This window comes from Amyelois transitella, chromosome 15 (assembly GCF_032362555.1).
Source record: "Amyelois transitella isolate CPQ chromosome 15, ilAmyTran1.1, whole genome shotgun sequence".
In the NCBI taxonomy this organism is placed as follows: Eukaryota; Metazoa; Arthropoda; class Insecta; order Lepidoptera; family Pyralidae; genus Amyelois; species Amyelois transitella.
In genome coordinates, this window is record NC_083518.1 from 4,928,744 (window position 1) to 4,942,872 (window position 14,129).

The 14,129-nt window shown below is 33.0% G+C and overlaps 1 protein-coding gene across 3 annotated transcripts; it reads right to left on the bottom strand.

Moving 5' to 3' along the window:
- Positions 1 to 1,599: 1,599 nt before the first annotated feature.
- Positions 1,600 to 13,785, bottom strand: LOC106136286 (uncharacterized). 3 transcript variants are annotated; one of them, XM_013336781.2, is made up of 5 exons: positions 13,399 to 13,785; positions 11,259 to 11,335; positions 5,093 to 5,224; positions 3,030 to 3,099; positions 1,600 to 2,406 (listed from the first exon to the last, which is right to left on the bottom strand). In XM_013336781.2, exons 1-5 carry the CDS (start codon positions 13,611 to 13,613, stop codon positions 2,310 to 2,312), a joined length of 591 nt encoding a protein of 196 aa, XP_013192235.2. In that variant the 5' UTR covers positions 13,614 to 13,785; the 3' UTR covers positions 1,600 to 2,309. The 3 variants fall into 3 exon arrangements, with proteins under 3 accessions (XP_013192235.2, XP_060804244.1, XP_060804243.1); XM_060948261.1 differs by having other exon boundaries at positions 1,600 to 2,391; positions 11,229 to 11,335; XM_060948260.1 differs by having other exon boundaries at positions 11,229 to 11,335.
- Positions 13,786 to 14,129: the final 344 nt, after the last annotated feature.

Consider the following 14,129-nt stretch of genomic DNA (forward strand, 5'->3'; position numbering starts at 1 on the left):
GATGACATGGTCTGTCTATTAGCTCTTTGAAACCAAAATTTCATGTTTTATCTACAAATTTATACAAACTACATGCTGAAATTTCTTTAATTTTTTGTTAACTTAATGCCCATTCAGGCTATAAAAAAATAAAATGAGACTAAATCGTATCTTATACTTAGGGATATGTTCTGGTTTTAACAAACTAGTTTTGTTTAACTACTTTATACCTATTTCTTATACTAGTTTATTTTTTAGAGTCACATGTTAATATCATCCAAGTTCTTCCGATAAAAAAATCCCTTTTATTATGTCATAGGTCGTAGCTGTATCATAGAATATAAATTTATACATAGGCAGGATTATTTCACCGATGTCATGCCATTCCTTCTTATTAAATGCTTACCTTAAACGAGTACTGCGTAATTCAACTAGCTACTAGCATGTTTCATACACACATGCATTAAATTACACCTCCTTCCCGGAGGTAGACAGAGACTACATCTTTCCATTTGCTACAATCCTACTTTTGCTTCATCCTCATTCATAACTCTCTTTATGCAAGCTCGGTGGACTCAAACCATTTCTTCATTATATCATCATCATAATCGCCTTCTATATTTACTTAGTCAACCTGCTTTCATTAATTATACATACATATATATATCACGACGTAGGTACTAACACCCTTATGGGGTAGACAAGGGCACTAGTCTCGAAAACTCTCAAAGATTCCACGTTCTGCTGTATGGCTACATGATGGAACTGAGAGTCAGAAAGTGACAGATTGCTAGCCTATCGCATAAAAGGAGAATTCGAAGTTCACTGCTAGCGTGTAGAATAAAAAAAATTAAATAGCTATCAGTCATTTCTCAATAATCTTTTTCACGCCTACTATAATTCCGAGACCAAAACACCTCAAATTACGGGCACTTTAGGGGGCTGTTAAGATGATTGGTAGTGTTTATGACAGAATAAGGATGTTACGTTGGCTGTCACTGTCTATCGGATATTGGCAGGAAATTGATAGCAATTGGATTGAAAAGATGCGGTGACGAGCTGAGGTGGCTACTGACAAAAACTTGGTTACTACTCCCTATTTATATATTGACTAACTTCGAATTACCAGGCACCGAATTTAGCTTAGGTAATTATATCTATGAGCTCAAGTTTATAGTCTATTATTAATATTATAAAATTTATAATTTTCTCGTGTGCACTGTCGAACATAATTTAAATTTAAAGACATTATTAATGAGGAACATTATTTAAAATTATTAACTTTCTTCTACAGTACTACATAACCATTTACATAATCATATCCAACAATTTTTGAATAGGGTTTAATAAAAAAAAAAAATAAACACTACATAGTAGGAATTTGATTGGATTTAATAATAATAAAAAAAAACACTTGAGCGATATTATATTATTATAGTTTTAAACGTGGGTTGACATTCTTAGGTTGTTGATTTATATCTAACAATGTTCAAATATGCTAGGATTAAATGTTTTTTTTTTGCAAAAAGATATTTTAAAACAGTTAACAATTTTTTATACATATACATACATGTATATTTCTTATCTTAGCTTATGTATTTTTAATACGACTAAAATAAAAGCAAATGACATATTAATCAACGATGTATCTCTTAATGAAATCAGCTTAGGAATATTGTAGTTGAATTATTACTATATTATGACAAGAATTAATACAAGAAATCTTAGTTTCATAAATGTGCTAAAATTAAAACCAATGAAGAAGGTTTATGATATACTTAAAAGTACAACAATAAAACATGAAGACTACTGATGTAACTGATATAATGCAAACAATACAATACTATTTATATTTCATAACCGAACAGAATTATGTAACTATCTAGTTAATAATAAATTAACAATAATATTTTAGGAATTTAAGTACTTAGACATTAAAGTATGTAATTAATAACAAAAAAATATTAGTAACAATTTTAATTTTGTACGTAGCTATTTAAATATTTTATTTTATTTTTAATCTCAATTTTCAGGAGTTTCTTCCATGAATATTTTATGAGGAACAATACAAATCTTGTAAGACTGAAATTATATCAGGCAACGTGACGTCATTATACATTAGTGATTGACGACGGATGCTGACTTGTGGCGGACGAATTGAGACGTTTCTTTCGTATCGATTTGAAATTGGAATTATATCGATAGTTTCTGTTTCGTAACGCCGTCGATTCCCATCCTTGTTGTATTTGACCGGGGCCTGTATTTCTTCGCGATTGGAGAACGGGACTTGCATGTCTTGGTGGGTGAGAGGATGGGTTCGCTGGTACCGTCTACCGGCCCAGACCAGTCCACAGCAAGCCTGGGTCATGGTGGTTGGCACCTGGGTATGCGCCGTCGGCCTCCACGAAAGATCTACGGTTGTAAGATCTACGTACAACGATATTTTAGATAAGATTGAGCGGAATGTAATGGGTGATGAGTGAAATGGTGTAGCTAAAGAAAATGGAAAATATGGTTGTTAGAAAAGCCATGATTCGGGAAAACTTAAGATAGTTGTAAGCAAGAAAATATAAAGTTCGTAAGACATACATAAATTACAATTTAAAACAAGACATACATAACGCCTGTTTCACAGAATTAACCTCATACTCATCTAAAAATATTTAACATTTTTTAATATTCAATAAGAATAACTTTAAAAGGCTCTAAATATTTAATATCCATTTAGATCGTCCTTTGAAGGAATATAAATATGTAAAGGTGCCCAATAATATTTTGGCCAAAGTTTAAGTGACGAGAAATGTGGGGTTTAAAACGACTTAAAGTTTAAATAAGATGTTGCCTTCGGTTGACGATTTTGTTCCAGATTCGAAGTCGAAACCTTTCGAGTTGAAATTATTTCATGTAAAACAGGGTCCAGCGTGGAATTACTTATAATTGCTTCTCGGAAGTGATGCCAAGAATTGTCTGATGTTTCGCAGAGAGATAGAAATATAGGGAATGATATGTTTGGAATGATAATGAAAATTGTTCAATTAAATTGTGCCCACCTAATGCCTGAAGGTCGTAGTGGCCGAAGCGCATGTAGCCTCCGCATGCCGGTCCCTCCGCCACCACCACCTGTGAAAAAAAATCTATAGGGACAATTGGCACAGGTGAAATTTGTACTTAAATAAAATAACACCTCGAGGTACGAATATGGAAAGTAGTTATCTATGTACCTACCTCTGCGGCAATGCATCAAAATTCATAAAGAGTGTTTATGTCAAATATGTATATAGCCGAAGGTGAAGCGGCTGGACCGCACGTATATTGTCTTATATTTTTAAAAGTAAAGATCACTCCACATTTTCTACAGCGGTTTGCTTAATATAAAAAAAATCAAGAGGTACGTAGAACCCAGGTTATATAAAGAGAGCATGATATAAGATGAAACAGGAATCCTGATTATTTGTACATGTTCTCATTCTTTCCGTATAGGGGTTGCTAGGGAGTAATAATAACACCGGTATTGAATATTAAATCATTCTAATATGTTACCAACAAACCTTCATACATTCATGGTATAAACATAAGGAATTATCCGCTTTCCTCCTTCCCCATATTATAGGAAGGCCTTAATCGTACTTTGTTTAAATCTTTACCACCAGTAAACGTTAAATGTTAAAATTCAACCTTAAATGGTAGTATTAAGGATCATAATGATGTTTGCATATGTCTATTGCCTTACCGAGAGGTAAATTAGTACGCATGTAGCGTTTAACCACATCAATGGTACTTAACACTTAGCCATGCAGATGCGTCGTCTACACTAATATTAAACAGGAAGTGTTAAGTTTAAATGTGGGGGATAGGTAGTCTGCGGAATTACCGCAATCAATTTAAAAAAATCTTTCATCAATATGTTACTATTATAGAAGATAATGATGAATATATGTAGTTTTATATTAACGAAATAAATGCGGCAAGCAGGAAAGAATACGAAAAAACGAAAGAAATACCCCGCCCAAAAATATTTTTCTTGTTATGGTATTCTAACGTTACCGACATCCGCACCAAAATGGCTTTACAGTATATTTTTTTCATAATATCTTACAAAGCATTTTATCCAGCTATATGTTTAGTTTAGACTTTATGATTCAATTAATTTTGTTTATGAACGGTAAATAAATTAGTTCGACTATATTATACATAGGCTGTTACTACTAAAATAGTATCGAAATTACGAGTATACCAGTTGCCCCGTACTGAGTTGTAACTTGTGCCGTGCTCCGATGGTCCCATATAACAAAGTTAAATTAGTTGTTTGTTCGTTTGTCTGACCAATGAAGTCATACGGGACTGCAGTACGATTCTATTTCAGATCGTATTTGATACATTATTCATTTCTTGGAAACTTTTCCAATTAATTTCTTTAATTAGAACCGAGGTCAAAATATTACATAAAATAACCTCGGTTGTAATCAAAGAATTAACTTCGGGAGACCATTTTTGGTAACAGTAACCTTGGTATCTTTGCCATTTGATAATTTTCAATTACGTTTATAAAAGAGTTAATTTTATAGGGACCATCTTTGCGAGCGCCCACAAATGGAAAGATATATCGAAACAAAAGATGTTAGTCCCTTACGTATATAGCCTGAAGGGCTTTATGTAAATATAGTACAGTGAAAAATATGAAATATAACATTGCTCGATAAGCACAATGTGTGCTTTTGTCACGCGTGTGTATAGTGTGGGCTTTATGCAATGTTACAAACGAACTAAAAAAAGATAACATGCGGTGCAGCAGAAAACTTGTATTAAAATATGTTTCGTTTTCATAACGAAGTTGCATATGTTTTGTACTATTGTTTACCGAGTTCATTGCTCACCGATGATTTTTTGTCACATGATCTAATATGGGTTAGGTTCTCCTATGGTAAGGTTCTTCTAAGGGTGAGGAAGTCAGACCGGAATCGCTTCGTGTAAAAGTCTCCAATGTAGCTATCCGGACTCGCTCCGGGATAATGGTTAATACTTTCCAACCGGATACAGAGGTGTTCAACACTCTTCTAGCACTAGATTTCATACTGCTATAATCATGAAGATGAGTGATGATGGTAGGACATACCAGAGGAGGGCGCGTGCACGACTGTGGGTACGTCATGGAACAGGGCGCCGCGCTGCTGGGGAGACAGCGAAGCGAGGGTCTCCAGATTGTCGCGCAAGGAGTCGAAGAACGAGCCCACGTCGTTGAGGACACCTGGACAGAAGGGAATGGATTTTAGAAATTACCCTACAAAATGTTTGACTGTAAAGTGCATTAGAAGGTTTTTAATGCACGCTGCATGCAATTTTCTCGATGTGTATTTGGCTTCAAAACCCCTCAGTGGTTGTCGGTATATACCTATGGTATTCTTAAAACATCGCTTTTATAGGCCTTCCGGGCTGTGAAGAGGGGCGATACAGCTGAACGTGGTTTTACACTCTTTTCAAGATAGTTGGCTCAGTCTACCTAGTAAGGGGTAAAGACGTGAGTATATGTATGTAAACAGACCTCAAGCTTTAAAACAGCTTAGTTATTAGATACGTCTGCGAGTTGGTAATAAGTTATTTTCAAAGTAATATCTAATAGATGTCTGTGTATGACCTAATATAGAGATGCTATTTATTGTTCTACTATTTCTTTAAAGTAGCAGCAGTACTCTAGAAGTTTTATTTACGTTTGCTTTCCAATAAATGTATCGATAGAGGCAATCTGGGTAATTCGTTTGTTCTGTTAGTTTTATAATAGAAACGCTTGATTTGAAAACATTTTTTGTCCCAATACCTTATACTATAATTATTTGAAAAGTGTCAAGATTTAGGTTACAGAGAAAACTCTATAGGACATTAGCAGCGCCCTGAGGCTTCACTCCCTTAGGAATTGCGGGAAAAAATGTACCCTATGTGTTATTTCAGGTTTTTTCTAATTGTGTGATAAATTTCATTAAAACTGTCCGTGTGATGTGAAAGAGTAACAAACACATACACATCCCCACATCTTTAGAAACTTTCGCATTTATTATATAAAGTAGGATTGTATAAGATTTCTTAAGGTACTTTTACTTTATTTTTATATAACAATATTTATAATATAAATTAATATAAAGCCATTAGAAGACAAAATAAAGTGAAAAATTAGAGATGTCGGAAAACAATTCCAGATTGTTTCTCTCAAATTCAAATAGAGTTTATTAGCTTTTATGTAAGTACGTAAAATTTTAAAATAATACATATCTGTTAAAAAAAAAATCCGTTGCGTAAATTCTTATTGACAAAAGTTTTAATCAGAAGTTTAGCCTATTGTAGGTACGTAGATTGTAAGATGTAAGCGTTTTATGAAAACAGTAATCAATAAACATTAAAAAAAGAGAATTACTTTACGTAATTCAATACCATGGTAAAATATAAAAATAAAAATTGACTGCCCTACATAATGAAGGTAAACAAGACGGTAAATATTAAGAGGCGACATTAATAGAGATTTATAGGTGACGCAAGTAGGTCCTTAAGAAAAACGGCCGAAAGGAGTTGCCAAAACCTTTACTTTTCCCATAAAGTATGATAAAGTGACTATAAAAGTAAATAGGTATATTGAATAAATGAAATATTTTTTTGTTAAAACCAATGTATAATCTTTTGGCATTTATCTTTTTCGTTTACCTTTGTTACTTTTATTATTCCGATTTCTATAGCAATATAAGTATTTCCTTTTCGTATATAAGTTCCCGTTATTGTATTACGCTGCAACCTTATTATCTAAAGTTATTCAGCAACATCGAGGGCGAGGTCGATATCCCTATTTTCCCTACGAAATATTATAAATAGACGAAACCAGGCAAAAAATTGATTGACATCAATAACAAGAATTTGTCAAGGAGTCTGTACTCTCCTCCGGGTCTATTTCGACATAATTTGTCGGATCATTTTACCCAAATAATACGCGAGACATATTTTTCTACGTGTGAACGATATTGATAAAGAACAGTTGATGATTTTCGTTATTTTTACTACGCTTTTATTAGCTTGGGTTGTATGTATGTATGTATGTATGTATGTATGTATGTATGTATGTAACGGAATCTTTGAGCTTAATTTTCACTGATTTCTAAACGTCTGATCAACTTGGAACTTTGCACACGTATCAAGGACCGATGACAATGCAATATTTTGATAAGAGTTTCTCATTATCCTTATTAAAACCGCCAGGATTAATAAATTCATTTTTAGATCCTTCGTATGAGAGTAAGAGAGACAGAGATAGCACCAGTGCCAGTAATCTCCATACAAGAAACCAAGAAGTTCTGACGTATAAGGAGTCAAAAAGAGATGTAATATATTTCCATATAATGTTACTATTAACCTGAGGCTTCTTTATTTCATCGCATTGCTCCATTTAGAATTACCATTAGAAACCATAGTAGAATTAGTAGAATATTTTAAAACAATAAAAAATATATAAGTAATAAAACAAAAGTAATAAATGAAAATTGAACAACTAAATTTACAAAAATACAAGAATAAAGTTACTACCTACAGAACTTTGCGATATTTAATACGTATTTAACATATTAATGCAATTCTTGAATTAACATTAGGTATCTTTTGCCTATTTATAATAGCAACACTGTAATACTCGTTTGGAAAATGAGTGACAGTTTTTTATGTCAAATAAGTTTTGCAGTAAGTTTTGATTGAATTCGATTCGAACACCTGTAAACTTTCTTTCTGTTGTTTTTTACCGGTGCCTGTGTATTTACCTATTTGCACTTTGTTTTGTGCTGATAACTTGTCGTTATTTGGAGTTTGGAATCTTCCGTTGAGTCGAGCTTTGTTCTTCCGGATATTCGTGTGATTTTATCATCTGAGATTGGACTCTGACTGTGTTTACTGTGTTGTGCAGATATTTTGAGATAGGACTCCTGTAAAAAGTACCTTATTATTTGAGATAGGAGTCCCAAGTTTGTGTTTGTTTTTGTGAAAGACAGATTTTACAACAAAAGTGCCACGATGTCTTCAGATAAACTTTGTTGCGTTCCTGGTTGTAAAGGCAGTGGAGGTATGTTTGAAATATTTTTGTTCCTGTATCAATCTGCCTCTTAATCTTGTGGTTTGATTCCTGGCAAGGCCACAATCGAAAATTATTACGTTTGCTGGATAGTCAAAAATATTATTAACAGTGATTTATCACTATAAAATTCTTTTCAACTGGGTTTAACAATCATCATACATTCATATAATCACGTCTATATCCCTTGCGGGGTAGACAGAGCCAACAGTCTTGTAAAGACTGATAGGCCACGTTCAGCTATTTGGCTTTAAGATAGAATTGAGATTCAAATAGTAACAGGTTGCAAGCCCATCGCCTTAAAAAGAATCATGATGATGAGAATATTATGAGATTTAATCCAATCAGGCCACATATAACTTTAAGAAAGTTAGTTGTGAAAACCTCCGGCGATGGGCGCATGGTTGCGAAAGTCTTTTCTAGTAAGATAGTTATACCAGAAGTGTTAACTTCCAAAAAATAATTGTATAAAAAAACTAGAAAACTACCCGTTTTATTGCAAATCGAACTAAAAAATAGAAAATAAATAATAGTTTAAAAAAAACTAAAAAACTACGCTTTTATTGCTAATCAAACTAAAAAATAGAAAATAAAAATTAATGACAAAGGAATTCAGTAGTAGCAAGTCGAACAATCAGTTATAGTCAGTTGTAGTAGTAATTACCTCGGATTAAAATTATAACAAAATTAAATTTATAAACAAAACAATTTAAATCAGAGTAAAAAGCGTGGGGTGCATTTTACTTCATTTTCATAACTCTCTTGTCATAAATATATGCTTATAGAATGATTTTAATAATTACTACATCAGGCACCCCACGCTTTTTACTCTGATTTAAATTGTTTTGTTTATAAATTTAATTTTGTTATAATTTTAATCCGAGGTAATTACTACTACAACTGACTATAACTGATTGTTCGACTTGCTACTACTGAATTCCTTTGTCATTAATTTTTATTTTCTATTTTTTAGTTTGATTAGCAATAAAAGCGTAGTTTTTTAGTTTTTTTTAAACTATTATTTATTGTATTTTTATATAGTAAGTTATATACTTTAATGAAGACGATTTAACACACAATAAACTACCTAAGAGATGGCAAAAGTGCGTAGATAATAATGGTTCTTACTTTCATTAAATAAATTTATTATATTAAAAATACCTAGTATATTCCTTGCGATAATTAAATTAGCTTCGATCGCCTGAACATTAAATTTTATGTTTCTTATTAATTATCTTTTTCTACTTTTATTGCAGGGTCGGTACATGGTTTAGTAGTTATATTTTACTACAGCTTAACAACGATGATAACGTGTTTCTCCTCTTTGCCTGTAGAGTGCGTTCAAGACAGGTAGTCCTATAGTTACATTGCTAACATAAGATTGTTCGTACAGTTTGGTGCAGTGCTGGGTAAATGCAACAAAACTAGTCAGTCAGTTTGGTCCCTACAACTAAATTAGATTAAAGTTATTAACATTCAGCTGTGCTCAAAGAAATATGAAAATACTATCTGTAAGGAATGTTGTGATGACCCGGCTCGCAAGCGAGTAATAAAGCGATGCCTGCAGCTCAACGAAGTCGAATTAATGATATTTACATTACATAGAGCCAAGAAGATGTTATGTGAGAAATAGTCATTTAGTTTGTATTTCGGACTGAAATTTATTTCTCTTTTTAAATATTTATAACTCTAATTTTGCATACTTATATGAACCTTATTTATTAGTATTAACACGAACATATAATGGACTTTCACGCCAGCAAAATAAATTGTATGTCTTATTTCTTTCCCGCCAATAGTCAAGTATATTTAGATAACCTGCCCTGAGTATGCTTTATAGTATATTATATAGTCTGCACTTAAGTTATAAAAAAATAATAAAATGTTTTTATTATTAATAGATTATTATTAAACATTTTTGTTAATTGTAAAGACGGGCAAATCATTTTTAACAGATACAAATACACAGAATCTACCAAGTTATATTCAAATTAAAATTAATTTAAAAACAATTAATATTATTTATGTACATCAAGGCAAAAAAATAAGAACAGAACTTAAACTTAAGAGGAAACAAGGAAACATCAAGGAAAAAAATAATAATACAACTTAAGAGAAATTTAGTACAAGGGGACTTCTTATTTCTAGAGAAATTTCATCCTGTAGGCCTACGACAGGATGGAAAAAAGGCATTGGCATTGGCTATATTCTATATCTGTGATGGCAACTTTACGAAAACGTCACTGGTTAGCCATACACGTCATCTTTTTAATTCGCCTACGCTGTGATACAAGCATACAGGAAAATGATAGCTTGATCACGTGCCAAGAGAATTAAAAAAACGAGTCAGTGGAGCAGAGTAAATTAATTAGCAAAGTGCACGTTTCCTTGGCGGGGAACAACGTGCAAATTTTGGCGTGTCACACATCGACCTACGCAAACCTATTTTTGAGAAGGGTCCAAGCTTATGTTGTTGCTATGCTGTTTGTTCTAGCCACAGAGGTCTGAATAATTAGTTTTCATATTTCAATTTAAGTTTTAGTTTTATTTAGGAAACTTATATTTATATATTATATTATATTGCTTAAAGCTTATTTAGACTTATACTACTTAAGGCATATATATTTATTTATATATACAAGTTGGAAAGTTGGAAATTGAATGGAAATTTTGTAATGCATTCACTGAAGTTGATGATAAAGCTTTCAAAAATATTATTTACATTTACATAACATAATTATATATAGTTTGTACCTTTGTTATGTATATATACGAAGTTATTCTTTTGTTTAAAGTTAAGTGACCTACCTGTAACTTGTGATCTGTGACTAGTACTTGTGTCTCGTGTCCGTGTTGTCGTCTCCGGCGCCCCGAGTTCAAAGCTATGTGATGTGAGCCTTGTGCTGTGTCTATAGTGTCTAGTGTCTATAGCGGCTAATGTCTTAAGTGTTTAGTGTCTATAGCGGCTAATTTCTTTAGTGTCTAGTGTCTATAGCGGATAATGTCTTTAGTGTCTAGACAATAGTGTCTAAAGTGGCTAATATCTATAGTGTTCAGTGTCTATAGCGGTTAATGTCTTTAGTGTCTAGTGTCAAAAATGGGTAATATCTAAAGTGTCTAGTGTATAAAGGGACACGTGTGGTGGTGTTGTGCTTACCGACGCCGACATACGGCGTGACTGCCTTACCGAGCGCCGGCGTCGGTTGTCGTCTCCGGCGCCCCGAGTTCAAAGCCGTGGCCACTGCTGATCGCTTCTCGCCAACTCTGAGAAAAAAGAATGTTGATATAAACACGATAAAAAAACATTTTTATATAACACAACATAACAATATTGGGTCATCTTAATTTGATATATTATGTATGTATATGTATTTAAAATATATTTTATGTATCTTGTATATATTTATTAATTTTTTTGTAATGTTTGTATTTTGCAGTATGCATGTGCACTTTATCGCACCACCAACTTAAAGTTTTTCTGTTTGGTGAGCTGATTGACTAGTAGAGAATGCCAAACGGCATTAAGTCCGCCTTTTGTACATTTGTGCAAGTTTTAAATAAATATATAAATATTCATATGGAACATTATGCTATTCTTATGAATTTTGGCTCTGCCTACCCCATAAAGGATAAAAGCCATGAAACTCTAACCAACTGTTTTTTTTTGATTTCATTGAAGAATTACAAAAAATTACAAAAAAAGAGAAAAGTTATTTATATACCATAACATATTTAAAATAATAAAAAAACATAAAATAAAATAATATTTAGCATTTTCCATTATATTTTTTTGTTCTGAAAACTCAAAGCGAGAGTTCGTAGAGCATCTACGAGAGTTGTTCTACGAACTTAAGAGCGTAATTCGTAGTGGTCAAAAAAGATTTGTTTACTTATAGAATCCGGAACGTATTAAGTATTCTAAAAGATCCTCCCACTTAATAGTTATTTGTATGATTCAGAACCATAGTAATTGTATATTGTTTTGTATGGTTCATACATTACCTAGGATAAAAACTGCAACAGTCTTTATTTCCAATCAGTTGAAATGCTTCCCTTTAATGATTTCGAGCATTTTTATACGCCCTTACAATAAAGCTAATAATTGAACAGCTTTTTATAGAATGATAAATGAAATATTTGGAGACAAGGCCTTGCCAGACCTTTGTCTTGTTAATATTTATAAAGCTTTTCCAGTATTATCTGAATACTCGAATATAAAAGCGAAAGGTCACTAACTCACTGCCGAATCTCGAATTTGAATTTTGGCAGAAAATATATATTCTTTTAAATATTTACTGTACCTAATAAAAGGAAAGTATCTGTAGTTCATCTTTTTCCGGTAGATAAGGAAACATGCAAGTGAGCTAGGGTCACTAAAGTTTAAGCCAGTTATTTCTTTCCGTGTTTGTCGAAACTTCGGTGGTCAAAAGTCGAAACAAGGTAAGGTTAGGTTACGTTAGGTAGGTTAAAATGCGTGATGCGCATAAAATGTACAGGTTCAAATCCCACCTCGGTTCTATGCCAATGAATATTTGTAGTTATTTAAGTTATGTACTACCCGTAGCTCCTGCGGTGAGCGAAAACATCGTGAGGAAACCTGCACATTTAGGCAACTGGATGTGTAAACATGATCGATCCTATATGGGTTTGATTCCTCTACAAAGATTGCGGAGTTTAGATGGAAGTCGCTTCTTGTAAAAACCTGACTCATCCAATCCAGGATCCATTGTCAAAGGCATACCGCAACCGGGACTATAGCCAGGAGGAAGAAGATTGTTTTACGTGTTCTTTACTGCTTTACGACTTCTCAAATTATGGCAGACCCCCAACTCCTTGCCAGAGAGGAAACAGCCGCGACATGGGAATAACAACAAAGCAAGATCAAAATGAAAGCAAAGAAATGTTAAAAATACAAAATGCAAATGCACGGAGGCTTATTATTTATTTATTGATACCCCTGGCAAGATGTGAGTACGAGTATGTATTGCTTGGAATTTCAACAGGCCCGTGGAGACTTTTAGTAGATGATTTGATAAATAATTAATGTACACATAAAATGTACAATTTCTACGAATTTCATATAAGTTCATACCTATTTGGCTTAAATTTTAATGTCATAAATTGAAAACAACATAAAGCTTTTTGAAATAATATTTGTTTGTATAATTAACATGTGTAGAATTTTATGTGACACTAAAGAAATGTAATGCTACCCTAAATTTTAATGTTATTCGAAACTCAGTAACCCACGTGAGAAAAAAGCATTTGTAACTTATTCGGATATTTATTTTAGCATTTCTTAATGAAAATAGGTATTGTTAACTTACCTAAATTCATCGTCCGCGTAATTTCTGAAATTATCTTCATCGTCGAGGTTTAAATGAGTATAGTGGGGGTCAAAATTGGCTGGGTCTAAGGTCAAGTCACCGCGAGGTCCAGTGTCCCACCGGTGGTGCGCGTGGGTGGGCCATGGCTTCTCCGTCAGGAGACGAATGAGGTCCAGGCTTTGACCTCTGTCTCTGTTTTGAGCGTCGACGGTCATTGCACCTGTAGGAAAAGAGAATTTAAATTAGAATCTGTACAAACGTTTGTATTTTTAGCAGTTACTGCGATCGTTCCCAAATTATGAAAGTAAAATTTTTCAAATTAAGTTACCGTACAACGTAGTACTCGTACATACGACCTATGATTATTTTGTTTCAAAACAGAAAATTTAAATGTTTGGGGAAAAAAGGAAAAAAGAGTTTTTAATATAGGCAATCAAGAAGGATGACTTTTAGTTTCTTTTAAGTAGATTGTGGTAGATCTATGAGGAATTTACGAGAACCAGTTTGCTGTAATAAGTAATACATCCTCCGCTGACACATACTTATGCGCGCCGCCACATGTAAGTTTTTTAATCGTGCTTTTTTCCCGCAGATGTATTGAAGACAAATTTTCTAGAAGATTTCTAGAGATATTCTATAATCTTCATTCTATCTTTCATTAGATATACAGAATAGGTTAACCATTTTAGTTGTGAATGATTAGCAAATAGGCCGTGGGTCTTTCGCTTTTA